The following is a 19,065-nucleotide window of genomic DNA, read 5'->3' on the forward strand; positions in this document are numbered from 1 at the left end:
TATCTACCTTTCCCAGCATAATCCAAATCATTTATTAAATGTTCATTCTGGCAAATAATTAGTGACATGTTTTTCATAAATTAAAACGTGCTCTGTATTTCAAACTTTGCTTTCAATCTCTTAATTTATCATTGTTGATGTCAATTATGTTGATGTTGGGTGCTGCATCTTTTGAATTCTGGTCATTTTTTTGCAGCTGTGCAATAGTAGGAGTACTTTAAGTTTTTAAAATTTTAAACACTTGAAGTGTGTTAGATTTTTTAAGGATTATAGTCATTATATTATTGTAGTCATATTATTATACTATTATATTTTTACAATGGAAGAAAATCTATCTCATTTTCCAATGTGAATTGAACTTATATTGATGGTGATTTAAATCTTTTCAAGTCACACAATTCCAAATTAAGATAACTATTTTAGATTTTGTCAGTGAATTATTTTCCAAATGGAAACATGCATATACAATTCTATATTGATGTTTTTCCAGGGAATAAATGAGGTATAATATATAATACTTCACAATTTGTTTATATTTTATTTCAAATTTAAAGCAATGTCTCATTAGCACAACAGAATTTCTTCCATTTTTATGGAGGTTTAAGGTGCCTGTTTTGTGTGAACTAATAGAAGGACTGTTTGCAGAATCACACAAACAACAAGAATATTGTGATCATTTCACAAATAATATCCTATTACAATCTGTCTATTTCTCTTTCCTCTAGTTAACTTCTTCTCCCACTACCTCTGAGCAGCTTGCCTGTAAACCATCTGCTTTCTCCTTTGTTTCTCCAACTAATCAGAAAACGCCACCTGACCCAGTTAACCTCGACGGAGCCTCTGTGCTAGAGGAGTTCCACACTAGGAGGCTGGATGTCAGTGGGGCCTTGGTGGAAGAAACAACTACGTATTTTCAAACTTCTGCTCACTCTTCACCCTTTTTTGCATCGAAGGGCACCTCCTCGACGTCACAGTTTCCCCATTCCACTCAGTTATCAGTTTCTAATTTATCCAGTCCAAGAGCAGCAGATCAGAAACCTGGACTGGCATCTGAAGTTCTGAAGAAGACAACAGCTTTCACCTCGCATGTCCTTAGCCCCAGAGAAAGCCCAAGAACCACTTCTCCTTCACCATCGTCCAGTGCTTCTGTGAAGTCGAATTCGGGCTCGTACATACCAGTCCGTATTGTCACACATTCGCTCTCTCCAAGTCCCAAACAGTTTACCTCCTCTTTCCATGGCTCTTCTTCCACTATCTGTAGCCAAGTGTCATCTACTGGAAATCTCTCAAAGTCAGGGGTGAAATCCCCAGTGCCTTCCCGGCTCTCGCTTCTCACTGCCATGCTCAAGTCAAACCCTTCTCACCAAAGACCCTTTTCCCCTGCATCCTGTCCCACTTTCTCTCTCAACTCCTTGGCTTCTTCCACACTCACACTCGATCAAAAAGCAAAACAAACCCCACCCACACCTAAGAAATCTCTCTCTAGTTGCTCCCTGAGGGCAGGGTCTCCAGAGCAAAGGGAACATCAGGTTTCTGAACTTAGCCAGCAATCCTTTCACTTACCTTTTTTTGCCAAATCTGCTCCCCTTTCTCAGGCATGCTCCCTCTCTCCCACAAAACATGTTGATAGTAGCCTTGTTTCTTTGAATGTGGAGAAAACATCACCCACTTCTTTGAAGAGTAACCCAACACTCTCCCTGCTACAGACTGATAGATTGAGTTCTGCAGGTCTTCCTCCTGTTCCACCAAGTGTTCCTTCTCTTTCTTTGAAGGGCAAGCAGGATGTTGACCTCAGAGGTCCAGAAAAGCCCAGGAATATTCACATACCTCCTACATCAGCCTCCTCTGCATTATCTTCTCTATCTCCTCCCACTAATCAAAGGGCCATGTTCCCCTCTCCAGAGAAATGTTTCCATCCTTCCCCAGCTCTTTCAAACCTGATAAACCGATCCAAGAGAACAACCCCACAGCTAGCTGACCAGGGGCAGAATCCTTCAACTCTTCCTTCACTCCCTGTCTTCAGTGCTAGCTCTACCTCTCTTTCCAAATTGGGGTCCTCTGCTCTCCCTCATGCTAATATGCCCACCCAGGCACTCCAGCTCCATCCCTCAACACTGTACCCAAATTCTGGCAGTGGCACCTTGCCTTCAAGACTTGGAAAATCTGAAAGCTCAATATCCAACTACAGGTCATCTGTTTCAACCCCATCACCTCCCATCTCTCTAACAAGAACCAAGGAGCTGATTTCACCCTGTGCATTGTCCATGTCAACAGACCCTGAAAATAAGAAACCCAAGGTATTTTTTTGGCACGTTGCATGGTGCATGTTTATTTTGAGATACGGGAGAATCTTTTTTTCCAGGGGAAAAATAACTATGATATTAATTTTGCTCCTACACGGAGTTATAGAAAGTGTAAGTGGGGCTAGGATTTGGTATATTTGAATGTGGAAGTGAATTATAATCTATCTAAAAATGTGCATGTTTTGGTAAAAAGCTTTGATTTTGCAAATCCTCCTGTTATGGCAACTTCTTATATCTGTGAGTCCAAGGGCATTTTTTTTCAGGCATAATATGAATTATATCATTGATCACAAAGATGGGATTTAAAGCAGAGAGTTTAGATTTGAGAATATCATACCTTTCTGATTATTTAATTACATGGACCCTATTGTCCAACAAAATATTCTATACTGATAGAATAGTAGTTGGGAGCAGTGTAAAATGGAATATTATCTAGATCTAAGTTGGTATTATTGCCAAGGCAAGTTGGAAACTTTCTATTTCCTTTGTTGGCATTCATTTATCATTATCAATTTTTCCCTTTTTACCAAGTTGATTACTGTTCCTCATACCTCCTCAAATCCATATGAATATGGATTTAGCTATATACATATAGGGCAAAAAGGAATAGAAGTTTCTTTTATATGTGAATATTATATATATATTATTTTGAACACTAAATACTTAGGAATTATGAAAAACAGAAAGGGTGGAGAGGCTGGGTATGAGGAAATAGAATTGAGAGAGGAGAAATACTGACTTCTAAATGCTCTGAAGCAACCCAGTGAGCAGGAATGTGACATTGGCATTTATTTATTTACTTATTATTTTTATTTTATTTTATTTTATTCTTTTATTATTGGAGTATAATCAATGTACAATGTTATATTAGCTTCAGCTGTACAACAAATTGATTCAACAATTTTATGCTTTGCTCAGTGCTCACCGTAATAAGTGTAGTTACCATGTAATACTATTAAAATATTATTTTCTATGCTGTACTTTCATCTCTGTGGCTTACATATTTTATAACTGGAAGTTTATACTTCACCTTCCTCTGACAACCACCAGTTTCTTCTCTGTATTTAAGAATCTGGTTTTTTGTTTGTCTTTTCTTTTGCTTTGTTTTCAGATTCCACATATAAGGGAAACAATATGGTACCATGCACTGTTCGTGGGAATATAAATTGATACAGCCACTGTGGAAAATAGTATGGAGGTTCCTCAAAAAGTTAAAAATAGAAATACCATATAATCCAATAATTCCACTACTCGATATTTACCCAATGAAAACAAAAATGCTAATTCAGAAAGATAGCGGCACCCCTATATTTATTGCAGCATTATTTATAGTAGCCAAAATATGGAAGCAACCTAAGTGTCCATCGACAGATGAATGTGTGAAGAAGGTGTAACACACACACACACACACACACAGAGAAAGAGAGAGAAGAATATAATGTAGCCATAAAAAAGCATGAGATCTTGCCATTTGCAACATGGATGGACCTATAGGGTATTATGCTAAGTGAAATAAGTCAGACTGAGAAAGAGAGATATCATATGGTTTCATTCATATGTAGAATCTAAAAAGCAAAAGAAATGAAGAGAGAAACAAACAAAAAGAATCAAACCTGTGAACAGAGAACAAACTGATGGTTGCCAGATGGAAGGGGGGAGGAGGATGGGCAAAATGGGTGAAGAGGTGTGGGAGATACAGGATTCCAGTTATAGAATGATTAAATCATGAGAATAAAAGGTACCACATAGGAAATATAGTCAATGGTATTGTAATAATGTTTTTTGGTGACAGATGGTAGCTACACTTGTGGTAGGCACAGCGTGACAGAGATGTTGAAGACCATGTTGTATACCTGAAACTAATGTAACATTGTGTGTCAACTATATTCAAATGAAAACACTTAAAAAACCCCCTGTACTCTGGAGACTGGCATTTATTTTAATATGAGAAGGAAAATATTTGAAGGTGTGATTCATAGAGATCATTTTTCCTGGTAGAAGGGCAACTCTGCTCTAGAGCATACCAGCTTCCCAACTATTCTCAAATAAGTAGTGTGTGGATCCTGTAGAACCAGAATTTGGTTATTATTGTATAAATAAGATAAAATTATGAAAGTGTATTAGGAGGGGACTAGGATTTTTAGTTCAGTGCATTGAAATAACACAGTTTGAGAGCTTCCAACGTCCATGGAGATTGTGTTCAACTCTGTTACTGTTTGAATGATGAAGTTAAGATGGGAAAGATAAACAGCCCACATGATCTTGTTAATGATGTTGTCATACAATTCAACTTAACAAGCATGCAGAAAACACCTGCCGTATGCCCACCACTATACCAGCTTTTTTTGGTATGTGTGTTTGTGTGTATGTATGTTTTAAGGAAAGTAAGCAGTAATTCTTTGTCTTTAAAAAAATAATTTTTTTTCAGCAGAAGAAAATATACATAATGTGAAGAAGCTATATAGGGTTATTAAATCTATAATAAAACTAGAAAACAAATATAAGGCAATAGTAACATAGTAAAATACAGATGATTATAATTATTCACTGAATTCAATATAATAGAAATATTATGGGGTATGGCTAGTGAGGGAAGTTATAATAAGTATCAGGTCTGTTGGAAATGTTTAGGATTTAGTTTAATGAAGAGGGAAGGAGCCAGAAGTTCAGAAACAGTAAATAACCTGACCAAATTTATAGAAGATGAACCCAGAGGAGTATATGTGGAGACATAAAAAGATTGGTCTTATCATCAAATAGTGATAACTGTAATAATAATTATTTTAACAGATATCACATGCTTTCTGTGAGATAAGAACAATCCTATACAAAATATACAAAGTAGTTAAAAATTAATTAAAAGAGACTATTTAGTTACTTTTTATGACCATATAAACTTGGTAATATTTTCTCCATATTATATACCAAAACACAAAAGCAATAATTCATATTAATTATCATTTTAGCCTGATTTAGTAATTCTTATGAAGGAAATCATCATTATGGAATAGTCAGAATTATCAATTTCTATAATGTTTGGGTCATTTAAAAATGTATTTTTAGAGATTATTAAGTCCTTGTATTTTAAACTTTCAAAGCAAATGGGATGGAGAAAATCTAACATTTTCTATAATTCTAAATTTAAAAATCTTATTTATTTGAGGTAAAATGACCTGGTGGTTATCTTTTCAACACATATGTGTGATTATGGTATTCGTTTGTGGCATATTAAAAACAACCTGCTGATGTAAACATTACTGTCTCCTGAATTTATTAACAATTATTTCTTAAACCATAATGCCGTAAAATTAAATTATTCATTACCTTTGTGAAAAGAGATTTTACTCCTCCAGAGTCTTCTTCAAAGTATTTCTGTTTGTGGTTCATTCTGCTTTGTTCACGTTTTGTCCTGTTTTTGGAAAGTTGAAGAGCCCAGAGGGCTTTTGATCAAGTCAAGGTCTTTTTTTGTCCTGAAATCAAGTTTGTTGAAGATCTGTTCTCCCCCAGCTCACTTACTGCTCCCAATATTGAAGAATTTTCAGCATTTGCTTTATTTTTTGTTTTATTTTTTTAATTTCCAAGTTAAAAAATTCAGCTTATAGAAGTGCATTATAAATTTGATGAACATGAAAATATGAAGAGTAATTATATCTATTTTTACCTGCTTTTTGAACAAAAATGATACTTATAATGGGCAAAATTTATGATAACTTCTGCAAAAATAGTTGCTCTCTGAGACATGCTGTTCTTAGTTATATTTATTTTTTCCTTGCTTCTTGCTATTATCTCTCCAGGTAAAAATCAGCCTACTTTTTTTTTTTTTTTAATTGCAAACTATTATTTGCAGGAGTTGTAACTTGAGTATAAAAATTCATTAAAATGGATGCTGGAATAGGTAAATCTTATCCCAGTTTCCTTTGATGTTTGACTAGTTATGTTTGAATTGCTGAGATTATTTCATAGATTGATAAGAGGAAATAGACAAAAGCTTTGGGATATCAAAGAATTCATATGTGTCTATGGATTGTTTCTTGTCTTGCTCCTTCCACTGTGGTGCTAATCCAAGCACAGGGCTCTCTTTGAAGTCAAAGAGCTTCAGGTTTAGATCAGCTTCACTCAGTGCCAGATCCCAAAAGAAAAGAAGTCCTAGAATATAAATGGCCATCAAATTAAAACATGAATGCTTGAAGGGTATTAGTTCAAAGTGTGGGCCCTGCTGTCCTTTGATATTGAAATAAAATGGAACGGCTAGAGTATACTGAGCTAAATTCAGATATGAAGCGTATTTTATATTTCTTTTTCATAGAATCTTAAGGTTCTGAATCTGTTTGCATTAGTATGATATAATTGATATACTTTAATTTCAGATATAGTTTTAAAATATTATTTCACATTATAATTATGGCCCTAGACAGGATGAGCATCTCCCTGAAGGTTGCTCATTGTAGTCTTTGAGTAACATCTATATTGTTGAGATGTTTCTGTCCCTTGGGAAAGCCTGAATATCCTAAAACTAATTCCTGGAGTTGATTTGAGTTTCCCAAATATTTGGTCTTCATTTATAAAATAGTTTAAATTTTTCTACTAGTGAATTATCATGATATTCCACATGGGGATTTGAGGACATTACCTCAAAACTTCAAACATTTTGCCACTTACTGAAGATGGTTTGAAGCTTTTTTCTAACTCTGAGGGCTTCAGTGGCATGCTGCCCTGGCCTTAAAGCTATTTGGACACATGGCTTGGGAATCAATTGGGAACATTTTAATATTTCATCAACTTTTATAGTTGGTGTTTTATTTATAAACTCTCATTCCTTGAAGGCATCAAAGCATTTCCAAATACATCACACCGAAAATGTGGTGACAACAGTCTCTATGTGATTTTCTCCATTTCTGCTGACCACTTGTAATTAGGGAAACGAGCAATAATGGAATGTACCTCCAGGAGCTAAAATAGTCGATGTGGTTCAAGCTAATCATCCATTCATTCAATAGACATTCATTGAGTGCTTATTATGTGCAAGGCATGTTTCAAAGTCATGAGGCTGTTGCAACAAAATAAAATTGCAAAATGCTCACAGAAAGTTTACATTCTTGGGTGGAAGAGAAAAAATCAGCAATTACCACTACCACCTCCCCACTGCCATAAGTAAATTTTCTTGTGTGTTAGAAGGTCATACATGGTGTGGAGAAAAGTATAGTGGGGTAAGGGATAGTGTCACAAATTAATATTGGGTGGTCAGGATAGGTTTCTTTGGGAAGGTGACACTCAAAGAGGTGATGCACCTTAAGAGAGTATAGTCAGGATTTCTGTATCAGTTAGGAAGGACGTTAGGTTTGAGGTTGGTGTTGAGGAGAATAACTACCACGACTTCCAGTGCTTTGACGAAACCTCAGATGCAAGACCTTCTGGCCAAACATCTGCAATTTCATATTGTTGGAGAGTTCACTGTATCCCTGGGATTGCAGCTTTCTATGAGTTTGCTGTGGCCGAACCAAGAAAGAAGGCATATGCAGATTTCCACAGAAATTATGATTCCATGAAAGATTTTGAGGAGCTGAAGAAGGCTGGTATCTTTCAGAGTGCAAAGTGATTTTGGAATATAAAGAATTTCTTTGGGTTGAATTCCATTGAAGTTAGTCACTGACCTCTGTTCCTGAACTATGAAACACGAATATTGGGTTATGGAGTAGTTCATCTGGATAAATAAACAACTAACAAAAAAAAAAAAAAAAAAGAGAGAGAGAGTATAGTCAGGAAAAATACCTGATGTCGAGAGTGCTTGGCAAAGATAGGGGAGTCAGTGTGGCAAGAGTGGAGTTAGTAGGAGGAATTTGAGGTTGTCAGTAACTGCGAGCTGGGGCCTGAGAGGTCTTTGCTTTTTAATTTGAGTAAGAAGCCATTGGAGGGTTTTGAATAGATAATTGGCACAATATGTCTATCTGGCTGCTATGCTAAGAATAGACTAAAAGAGTGAAAGTGGAAGTAAGGAAACCTGAGGAGTCTGTTGGAACAATCCAGGCAACTGATGATGATGGCTCTGGTGAGGTTCTAGTGGTGAAGGTAAAGATCATGTATCTGTTCATATTTTGTAGGTAGTGTAACAAACATTGACAATCACATGTGAAATGATAAAACAATTGAAACTAGATATGTGTATCTTCTTTTTTCCTTTTTCTCTTTTTGTCCCATTGTACTCCACTTTTTCCACACTCCACAGAAGTATACTCCACTTCTTCTACAGAATTTTTGATGCCTTTGTGGAAATTCTAGATTTTCCAAGATTCTCCCATTCCTGCTGTCACTTACATCTATGTACTAACCAATTCAGGGTCTCATTCCCTTTCTTTCTCTCCAACTGGCCTTTCTGAAATGAGCTTAGCACTGATTCACACTCAAGGGTCAGTATTTGACAAAATCTTTTTATACCCCTTGAGGAGTATTTTCATTTTAGTTCAAGGAGGGGCTTGTGCAGTTTAACTCAAAAAAGGGATTAAAAAAAATAGGGATTCAAGGTCATGAGTTCAAATCTTAGAAGTTCACATCACTGAAGGACTTTGAAAACTAATATTAGAAAGATTAGAAATGACTTTAAGGCATACTTGGAAGGAGGAAGAGGATCTCTAATCACTCAGGTGTGTCTAAGAGATGAACAGTAGATGAGGAACTAAAATTTTGTTTCTTTATGTCCTCTAAATCTTACTGTAATTTTCAATAAAATACTTCAGTTTTAAATCAACAAATATTTGCTGAGTATCTGTTCTTTACTAGGTTGGTATAAGATATTGGAAATAATAGAAAATATTTTCTCTAAAAGACCTATCAGGCTAATAGGGATGTCAAAATTTTGTAATATAATACGTATGTTTAGAGTACTAGAAACACACAAAAGATTAATCAACCATGGAGAGGGGTCCTAGGAAGAGAGTTGTTCAGGGGAATTTCCCCCCATCCCTTCCCCACTGCTTCAGTTCTCAGGATCATTATAGAGATTATGCTCTGCCAGTCATTCAGATGTGAGAGAGGTATCTGGGCAATTTCCTTCTGCGAGTTAAATTAGGGCTTGGGTTGAACTTTTGCCTCAGGGAGATTCTGACTCAGGCACTGCATGCATGGTCACTGATGAATAGAAGTGTATGTTTGGAGCAATGGCTTTCATTTCTACTCATGGATGCATCAGGAAGGAGAAGTTGGCCATAGTGGTAGGGAGGCTCTTTGCCAGGGTCCTCTCTTGTTCGTGTAATCTGTGCCCTTCACTGATACTTAAAGTGTAACCATGAGTTCAAATTTCTAATTCTCAAGGTAACTAATATAGTTTACCTTAAGATCTCATGGGTCTTTGTTACTGGAGCCTGTGGTAGAATTTTAGGCATCAGCAATAGCAGATAGGATAGTGGTGAGAAGTATTTTCTGAAGGGGAAAGATGTGTTGCTGTCCCCACCTTCATGACCAGGATTTATGTTGCAATTATCTAGGATAAATAGGACTTATAAATAGGATTAGTTCTGATAAAGTTATGTAGTAAAATAGCATTTCCTTTTCTAAACCTAAATTTACCCTGCACCTGTCATGTAGTGGATATTTAAGAAATATTTATTGGGGGTGCCTGGGTGGCTCAGTCAGTTAAGCACCTGACTCCTGATTTTGGCTCAGGTCATGATGTCAGGCTCATGAGATCGAGCGCCGTACTGATCATGGAGCCTGCTTAAGATTTTCTCTCTCCCTCTCCCTCTACTCCCCCCCACCCCATGAGCTCTCTCTCTCTCCCTCTCAAAAGAAAAAGAAAAAGAAAGAAATATTTATTGAATGTTGACCAAAAGCATAGATTACAAATTGGAGAGATACACTAAGTATCATTGAATTTTTTGCTGGATTCAGGGTCAGGCTAGTCAGTTCTACCTTCTATATCAGCTGATGGTGATTCCAGCCTACAATGCTACAACCTACTATTCAAGTTATACTTACCTTGACTAGAGTGATTTGTAATTTTAAACCAAGGAAGGGAAACCAGTGAATTCAATTTCACACCTTGGAATGCTAAAGAAGAAATATGTTCCAAATTCGAATATTGTTAAGAGAAACCTGAAGGAATACAGTGAATCCAAAAATATCTCTAATGTCAACAAGAATGACTTTTACACTGAAAAGGAAAGACTACATATGTCTTAAACACACATGAAGCCTGATATATGAGGAAGTAGAAGGAAACATCTATATGCTCTAAATTCATATCTCCTGGTCTAGATAATAAATTATATCTCAAACAGATGAAATTTCTACTTCTATTGTAAATGATGGGAAATAGGAGATTTGCTGGAAAAAGAAGTGAGCCATATATTTTATTTTTCACAAAAAAAGGGAAGGTAAATTCTGAAAATGATTGCCTATATTCTTAGTTTGTGATTGTTTCCAAAAGCAGTTATAACTGGAAGTCAGACATTTTCTTCAAGCAATGGATGTTTATTGAATTGCCTTCCAAGTTCTAGCTTTTGTGATGTTTTTCATGATATCATGAATAAGGAAAGATATATGAGGCATGAGGACATATTTCTGTGAGCTCACATTTGTTCTGAGTGCCCGATCTAAAGCATCCTGGAGGTCAATTTCTATTCTAACACCCTATTTGAATTTTCTGTGAATTATTTATCTCACTATGACTTTTCTTTTGCTTTCTTATTTCTTTGCTTTTAGTTTGTCTCTGTTTATTAGGGTGTAAGCTCTAGAGAGTAAAGGCTTTGGATGTTTTGTTCACTGATGAATCTCTAATACTTAGAGCAATGTAGGTCACAAAGTAGATACTCAATACTGTTTTGTTGAATGAATCCATTAGTTGAACTGTCATATCCAGATAGATTTACAGGATGGATTGATGTCTACGAGGTTGGTAGGACCCAGGAGGCAAGAGCTCCCTATCCTTGGTATATGACTTGAATGAAGATAAAAATGACTTGCCTAACAAAATGGTTCATGAAATAATATAAAAATTCTTATCTTCATAGTTTGCAATAACAAACCAAAGTTAATCAGATGAAACTGGATAGAGTAATGCCTGAAGTACTATTTGGGATCTGGAGAAAAAAAGCATAATTACATTGGAATTTAACTTCAACAAATGTTAAAAAAAAAAAATGAAAGCATTAGGGATTTTAGGTGGTAGCATACTCTACTCAGTGTGATCCAACAATATGAAATGACTCCAACTTCACTCTCCTGTATATTCTAAACTGACCACAAAAACCAAGGAGACAATTCCAGTTATTATCATCTTCACTGTATTGAGTTTATTGTCGATATCCTAAGGTGATGATTATATTCTACTTTGTGTTAAAAATAAATCTAGTTAAACATAGACTTTTTTTTTTTAAAGATTTTATTATTTATTTATTTAGAGAGTGAGTGTGTGAGTGGTGGGAGGGGCAGAGGGAGAGGGAGAGTGTCCCAAGCAGGCTCCATTGGTTAGTGTGGAGCCTGACATAGCCCGATTTCATGACCCTGAGACCATGACCCAAGCTGAAATCAAGAGCTAGATGCTTAACTGACTGAGCCAACCACCCCAACACACACCTTTTCAATATGTAAAGGAATATTGACAGAAGAAAGTGATGAGGATAGTGAAATTCTTCCATTGAGGATCAGTAAGGAGGGGCTTGGTGGAAACAGCAGTACAACTATCGTGCAGAATCAAGCTCTTCACATGTGTCATCATTCCAAGATGGGTAGAAAGGACCAACGGAGTAAGTTAACAGGAAGCATATTTTGACTCAGTATAAGACAGAATTTATTTTTACCACTTCTAACAATTAGGCCTAAACATGCTGTCTTGGGAGGTAGGCAAGTGTTCATGTGGTAGGCGAACAGAGGATTGATTAGAGAGATTCATGTCTTGGATGAGGGGTTGAATGAGATGGTCTTCAATATCACATCTAATTCTAAGATTCTATGGCATTATGTTCACAATAGCAATATATCTCTCTGTACAGGCTTGTCCATCTATGTACTTTAGGGCAGTTGGGGATAGGAGAACAAACAGTGTAAATGATTGTGTGTCCTGAAATGAGAGGCAAGGGCCTATGGTAGGTAAGTACACAGTTGTTGACTGGCTTGCCTGCATCCATGTCCCAGCTATGACTTACTACCTAGTGGCCTTAGATAAGTTACTTAATATCTGTGTACTTTAGTTTCCATATATAAACTGGATATGATATAGAATCTACCTAATAGGTTGGTTGTGATAATTGAATGAGATAATGCCCATTAGGCTTTTAGAATGGCACCTGGCTCATATTGATTGTTAGCTATTATTATTATTAAAACTATTATTACAGTGAAGTATCCATAAAACCATTGTGGAATATTAGTGATATATGCTGTTAGGTATTCTTTGTCTGCTTAGATATTCTTTGAGAGAAAATATTATCTTATAGAGAAGGCATGGATATTGGATCCAAACAGGCCTGGGTTCTAAACCTGTTTCTGTTCTTTATGGGCTGTGTATCTTGGACAAGTCCCTTGACCGTACTGTGCCTCCTTTCCCTAATGGTTCTTTAGCTCTAGGGCTTCCATGAAATTAAATGAGGCCATGCAAATAATTTGCCTAGTACTGAGTGCCCATTGTTATTCTCCTCAAAGGGATGGCATTTCATTTTCAGTCCTTATCCAAAATATGTTGTATGGGACTATAGCAGTGCAGGGTCAGTATAGAGACGAGGGCTTGAAGGCACCCGAGACTTTTCCTCCAGGCCTGGCATTTTGATTTTTCTCTACCTCACCTTCGTTCTAAGGAAATGAGAGTGTTACCTTACCTTTCTCACATCATTTTTTTTTTTTAAAGATTTTATTTATTTATTCATGAGAGACAGAGAGAGAGGCAGAGGGAGAAGCAGGCTCCCAAGGAGCAGGGAACCCGATGTGGGACTCGATCCCAAGACCCTGGGATCATGACCTGAGCCGAAGGCAGACGCTTAACCATCTGAGCCACCCAGGCGCCCTCTCACATCATTTTTAATGGAAAATTACTTCAATTATATCCATAAAACTCAAGGCTTTATTTTATTTGACCATCATGTCTTCTTCTCTGATCCTGTGGTCTGCCTAGGGGACTCAGAGGGCTTGGAGTCATGTGCCAATTTCTAGCTGGCTCTGGGCCTCTGGGGAAGCTGTCTGAGACAGGGGCTTTTGAAGCGTCAGGAGCCTTGACCTTGGTTAAGCAGTGTGGGACCCAGAGCAATATCAAAACTGGGCTTTTCATTATGCCTAGTATTCTGATTTATACAACTTCCTCATGCTCAACACTCTCTTTCAAATAGTCCGTAAAACTGAACTACATTACTCTGAGTTTTATTTAAAACTCAGGATGTTTTGTCATTTGATTCATTAATATCACTGCATTAGAAAGAGCAGGAGATGATGCAGTTTAAAAGTGAATTTAAGATCAAAAGTTTGACCTTCGAATTTTTTCATTATGGGGTTAAATTGCTGATATGACTTCTATTCAAAATATGCTACTTATTAAACATTGATGCTAAATTTTATGTATTCCAACCTTTGTTTTTATGAATGATGCAAGAGAATGTATCAAGAGTTCAATTAAATTTATTGGCATAACGTTTGTTAATTATGGTATTATAAAAAAGAACCCCTTTCCTTTGAGAATTAAGCAAAAAAACAAAACAAAACAAAACAAAAAGCCCACCCGCATTTATAGACTAGTGGTACTCCTATGAGGGACACACTGCTTATGAGAAATTTATATGTAACTTTGTAGAAATGGATGTTTTTAAGTTCTGAAACTGTATAGCACATAATTGCCTATAATCCCTAGGCTGATATTTTACTGTGATGTTCCTTTGTTTCTCATTCTAATAAAATATTAACATGGTAAGCTAATTTTTTTCTGTCAAAAACAAGTTGTAATAACTGTTTTCTTCATTTGATAATGTGTCATTTAACTTGGCAGAAACTAGTCTAAAATTATGTTCTATTCTTCCCCCTTTTCATCTCCACTCTTGCTTTCTGGTTACTCATTCTAGCAATACAAGACCAAGTCAAGCTACAAGGCTTTTGCAGCAATCCCTACAAACACATTGCTTTTGGAACAGAAGGTCAGTGTTGGCTCAAAAGCAGAGGGAATTTTATGTTTCTAGTGTTGTTTTTGTTATGTGTTCCAAAATGTCTGTTTTGAAGTTCTGCTTTTACTAAAATGTTGCTCTTAGTTTAGGGTCACATGATGAAAGCATCTTGGTGAATAGAATTTGAGACGCTATTGATTTATCACCAGAGGCGCAATATGGGCTTAGAATTGTCCAGTCCACTGTAAAGCAGGCCTGCGAAACTTGATTCAGATTTGAATGGATCCCTGTCCTTTGGAATTTGAAGTGGTTGTTATATTCAAGAGCTTCCACCTCTTTTCACATTGATCAAAAGAGTAGAAGCAAAATGGGGTTACATGAGGGCAACTGGCCAGTTTGGTCAAGACTTGGTGACTAGTAATGGTTTCTGCAGGGTAGAAGCAAGTTAGCTGAGTATCCAGTTTGGCCCCTTAGATCCCAGCATGGGCTAAACCTCTTTGTCCATTCTCACCAGCCACTGATGCTACCTCCATGAACAAAAGGGAGAATTGAGATTACTTCCAGTGACCCAGCTGCTTTCACATGCTTCTAGGGCATTTTTGCTTTGCTATTAAAAGCCATTAATTATAAAATAACAGGATTCTACTTCAGTAGATAAATTAAATTAAAACCTCTTGTTTAATAAGCACATTAACATATGTTCAAATGAAGGCCAAATGGAGGATTATATCAGAATCGAAGTGAAATCAATTACCAAGCCGATGAAATTATCCATTTCATGTTATTTTTATGATATTTATTTAGGCAATTTATCTCAGCACATTAAGCCTATTTTTTTTCTGTGTAATTATAGTGTTTCAAATATTGTTATTATCATTTGTCAAAATGTTAATGTTTGCCAACCAGGTGGTATTTTGACCACTGGTTTATGAATTTACTTTCTTATTATTTTAGTATGATCTGGGAAATAAAATCTTTGCATGATCTCTTGTCTAAACTGTAGGAATCATTAGTGGGAAATGCTCAGTAGCATACAGGTGGGTATTAGTGGACAGCATCACTTTTATTATAATCTCTGATAACTAACTGATTTATCTACATGTGGTCCAGAGTCTGTGCTCTATATGTGTGAATGCTTTCAACTGGGGGGTTGAAGAGTCGCTGGACTGCAGAGAGATCTGCAACTTTTTCTCCAGCTTCTCTTCTGAATTTCTACCTTTTATAGCTCATGGAAAGATGAGATGGGCCTAACCACTGATTTCAGGAGGCTCAGGAGGATGCAGGAGGTAACACTTTCACCAGTGGTCCCTTTTCCTATTATCTGGGGTTGTTATGTTGAGTCATAGTGCAAAGTTTTCTCACCGCAGACCCTCGGCCTATTTCAGATGGGTATTTCTGTAATATGGTCACAGTGTCTGACTACAGAAATGGGAGAAATCTGCTCCTCAGCAGCCAGGCAAAGAGAATAGGGGCCTGTTGGTGTCCCTCCATTACACTTATCTCACCTAACCTAACACATTCTCCAGTACCTGTGGGCTACTACTATATTAGTTTTCTATTTAGAAAAATAAGTTAATTCGTCTTGAAAGACTTTTGAAAGATAAGGCTGGATATCATTATTGGTTCCAGAATCTCTGTCTACCAGCTCTCTTCTCTTCCAAGTAAATGGATTTTAGAGATCATCATCTATTTGTTGGTCATTCAAAATGAGGAGTCATTAGTTTAATTTCCAGTATCATCACAAACCTATTTCATAAATGTATACGGTAACATCACTATGTATTGAACCTAATGCAAGTGCATATAGGAGAGGGTTTTGTGTTTTAAATTTTGAATAAGACAGACTCTTTAGGAAAATTATTATTTTTTAATACAACAAAATATAAATATCATTATGTCTAACTTACAATAGTATTTTTCTAGGGAGGATTGACTATTACATAAACACTAGTGTGGGTAATTTTCTCTTGGCTAAGAGAAATTGGTTTTGCACCATAAATATATGAATTGTTTGAAGGTCACAAGATATGACATATGTTTGTTTTTTCTTTAGAGCCTTTGTATAATATTACCTTTTTTTTTTTTTTGGCTGGTTTTTCCATATTGTGTGTTGCTCCATGAGAAACTTTAATTTGTAAGAATTTTTAAATAACAAAAGTCTTATCTCAAGATTTTATCAGCATTTATGTCCATATTCGCTAATATTGAATGATATTTCCATACTCCTTTCATGGTGGTAGTTTTTTAAAAAATAAATCTGGTAATTTAGGTCTTTTTATCCATCTGTTTATATAATAGAACTCAACCTATGCCATTAAAATCAAAGGGACTTGTTTCTGAATTGAGTAGGAAAATTAAGACTCTAATCATCTGAAATTCTGTTTTGGGAAGAATTAACACTTTGGAATATTTTATGAGATCCCTTTAATATCACACAGAACACCACAATTAAAGGGAAGGGAGATGCTGTGGTCCCATTATAATATTCTGTTAGGGTCTATGCTGTGGAATGCTTTAAAAATAGAAGTAACTAATTTAATTTAGACAGTTTAACAATTATTCTCTCCCCTAATCACATTAAACTCACAGTTGATGTTTTATATCACATTTTGTTTTATAGTATAATTAACGAGGAACTGGAATCACCTTAAGAAATAATACTATTTTTCAAAGCAAGATTTTCTCCAAATTGAAGTACAGGCATCCCTTTCAATCACATATTAAGCTATCATTGAATCATTGGATTGGTTTCAGCTTTAATCACCCCTAAATGAAACCTATCATTTTCAAAAGAGTACATTTTGTTGGCAGGGGACATGAGGTTTCTGGTAGCTCTGTTCTGTAATTTATTGTCTGCATCAAAACTTAAATTTATAGCTTATTCTATATTCTGTAATTTTTTTCCCCATGAACGTTTAGGAAGAAAGCATTTTTAGCTTAAGTCTTAACTAAGGCTTTATAGGAAGAGATAAATGTAAGGCATATTTTAACATGTTAGCTTCAGAGTCTTTGGCTTCATCTCCTGCCAATAATCATCTTCTCCAAGATTGAGATGAGGATGAAATACAAGTGATTATAAAGCAGGAACAAAGTAATCAGATCAGCTTGCATTTGTGACTGTCCACAAACCTTATTACAATATGTTCAACCATATTGTAGAGGAAATAATTTTGAAATGGACATTACTTTTTAGTCCTGCTCTGTGTGCTACTGTTCTTTTCAGAGAATGTTAAAGATCTTTCTCTTATTGACTAATTTTTCTTCTTATCATCTGAGTCTGATAGCAATAGGTAAAAAAGTTAAACTGAAGGACTCACATTAACATTCCAAATAAATGGCTTTTTATTTTTATTATGAAATTAAAATTTAAGGAAAGGAAAGATGAGGAAAGGAATATTTCCATGAAATAAAACAATATGCATCTTTGTTGTTTCACAGGTGATTCATATTTTTCCGTGAAAGCATTTTTTTTTTTGAAAGCATATATTTTTAAAGCAATTTAAGTTCTCTGTTCCTTTCCTCACAAATATTCCTCAGGATAAAATCAAGGCTGGAGTTAGGTCCAATTTTCCAACAAATGGCATTGCTATCTGCCTTTTCAGGACACATTTAATTCATAAGCTATGTGAGTTTGAAAGAAGAATATTAATAGAGTAGCTCAATTTTATAAATGGTACATTTAAATTGTCGGGTTAATTATTTAAATAAAAGTTAATATAAAAATTGTTTTATTTTTCCCAGTGGAAGGAAGTGAAAGAATAGCCATTCTGAAGACAATTGTAAAACTTATGCTATAAAAATGGAATGGTAAAGATTTGAGATGTCTTGTCAGTTTTTAAATCAATTTATTCTAAATTGCCAGCTTAAATTTTTAAAGCATGAGTTGGTAAACTTTAATCTGATTAAACATATGTCTTTGTGAGAATATTTTAAGATCTCTGCATGTCTCAAAAATTTAACAAAATCTGGTTGCTAGCTTAGCATATGGCCTATACTAGAGAGACATCTCTTAATTGACTAGTACAAGTGAATGTGTTCCCATTTCTCTGACAATGGAAAAGTGCCCAGGACCCAAATCTATTCCAGTTGGTTCTCCTCCGGCGGTTGTATACCATGCACACGTCTCTCTTAAAGCACTTACCAAACCATATTTAATTATACATGTTGGTAGGTTTTTTTTTTCCTACTATGAACTATTTGAGGGAATATAGTAGTTTTTTGTTAGATGTTCATTGAATGAATGAATGAATTTAGTTTGCAGCTGAGTAGGTCACTAAAATGTCCAATTTTATTTCAGAGGATTTTAAGGCAAATTTTTGCTCAAAGAATTACAAAAATAAAGGACCCTAATGTATGAAAACTAGGGTCATGATAATTAAGAATCCTTTAGGGTAGAATAAACTTCATCAATACTACTTCCATGTAAAAGCTATAAAGGACCTTCCACTATAAGGGAAGTAAATTGATTTTAGATTTAGTACTTTTTAACAACTAGAAAATACAATCACAATGGCTGCCATATTGAATATTTTGTGAATATTCAGTGTTTTGCTATCCTCACAACTCTGTGAAGATTTTGATGTTCAAAGATGCCAAGTAAATCCCCCAAAGCAGCAGAGCTAGTATGTTGCTGAATTGGAACTTGCATGATTATCTCCCATCCTTTTCCTGTTCACCATACAACAGTGAAA

At 35.6% G+C, this 19,065-nt stretch overlaps 1 protein-coding gene across 13 annotated transcripts in view; it reads left to right on the forward strand.

Annotated features, from left to right (window-relative positions):
• The window catches only part of MLIP (muscular LMNA interacting protein), a 250,970-nt gene that overhangs the window by 137,030 nt on the left and 94,875 nt on the right, over positions 1-19,065 (forward strand). For 11 of the 13 annotated variants that reach the window (XM_034991716.1, XM_034991710.1, XM_034991709.1 and 8 more), the window contains 2 exons: positions 726-2,297; positions 14,336-14,407. In XM_034991716.1, the coding sequence (XP_034847607.1) occupies positions 726-2,297; positions 14,336-14,407 (1,644 nt within the window). The remainder of the gene's footprint in view (positions 1-725; positions 2,298-14,335; positions 14,408-19,065) is intronic. The other 2 variants (XM_034991714.1, XM_034991722.1) reach the window with 2 other exon arrangements.

Source organism: Mirounga leonina, unplaced genomic scaffold (assembly GCF_011800145.1).
Source record: "Mirounga leonina isolate KUSES-001 unplaced genomic scaffold, KU_Mleo_1.0 Mir_53, whole genome shotgun sequence".
In the NCBI taxonomy this organism is placed as follows: domain Eukaryota; kingdom Metazoa; phylum Chordata; class Mammalia; order Carnivora; family Phocidae; genus Mirounga; species Mirounga leonina.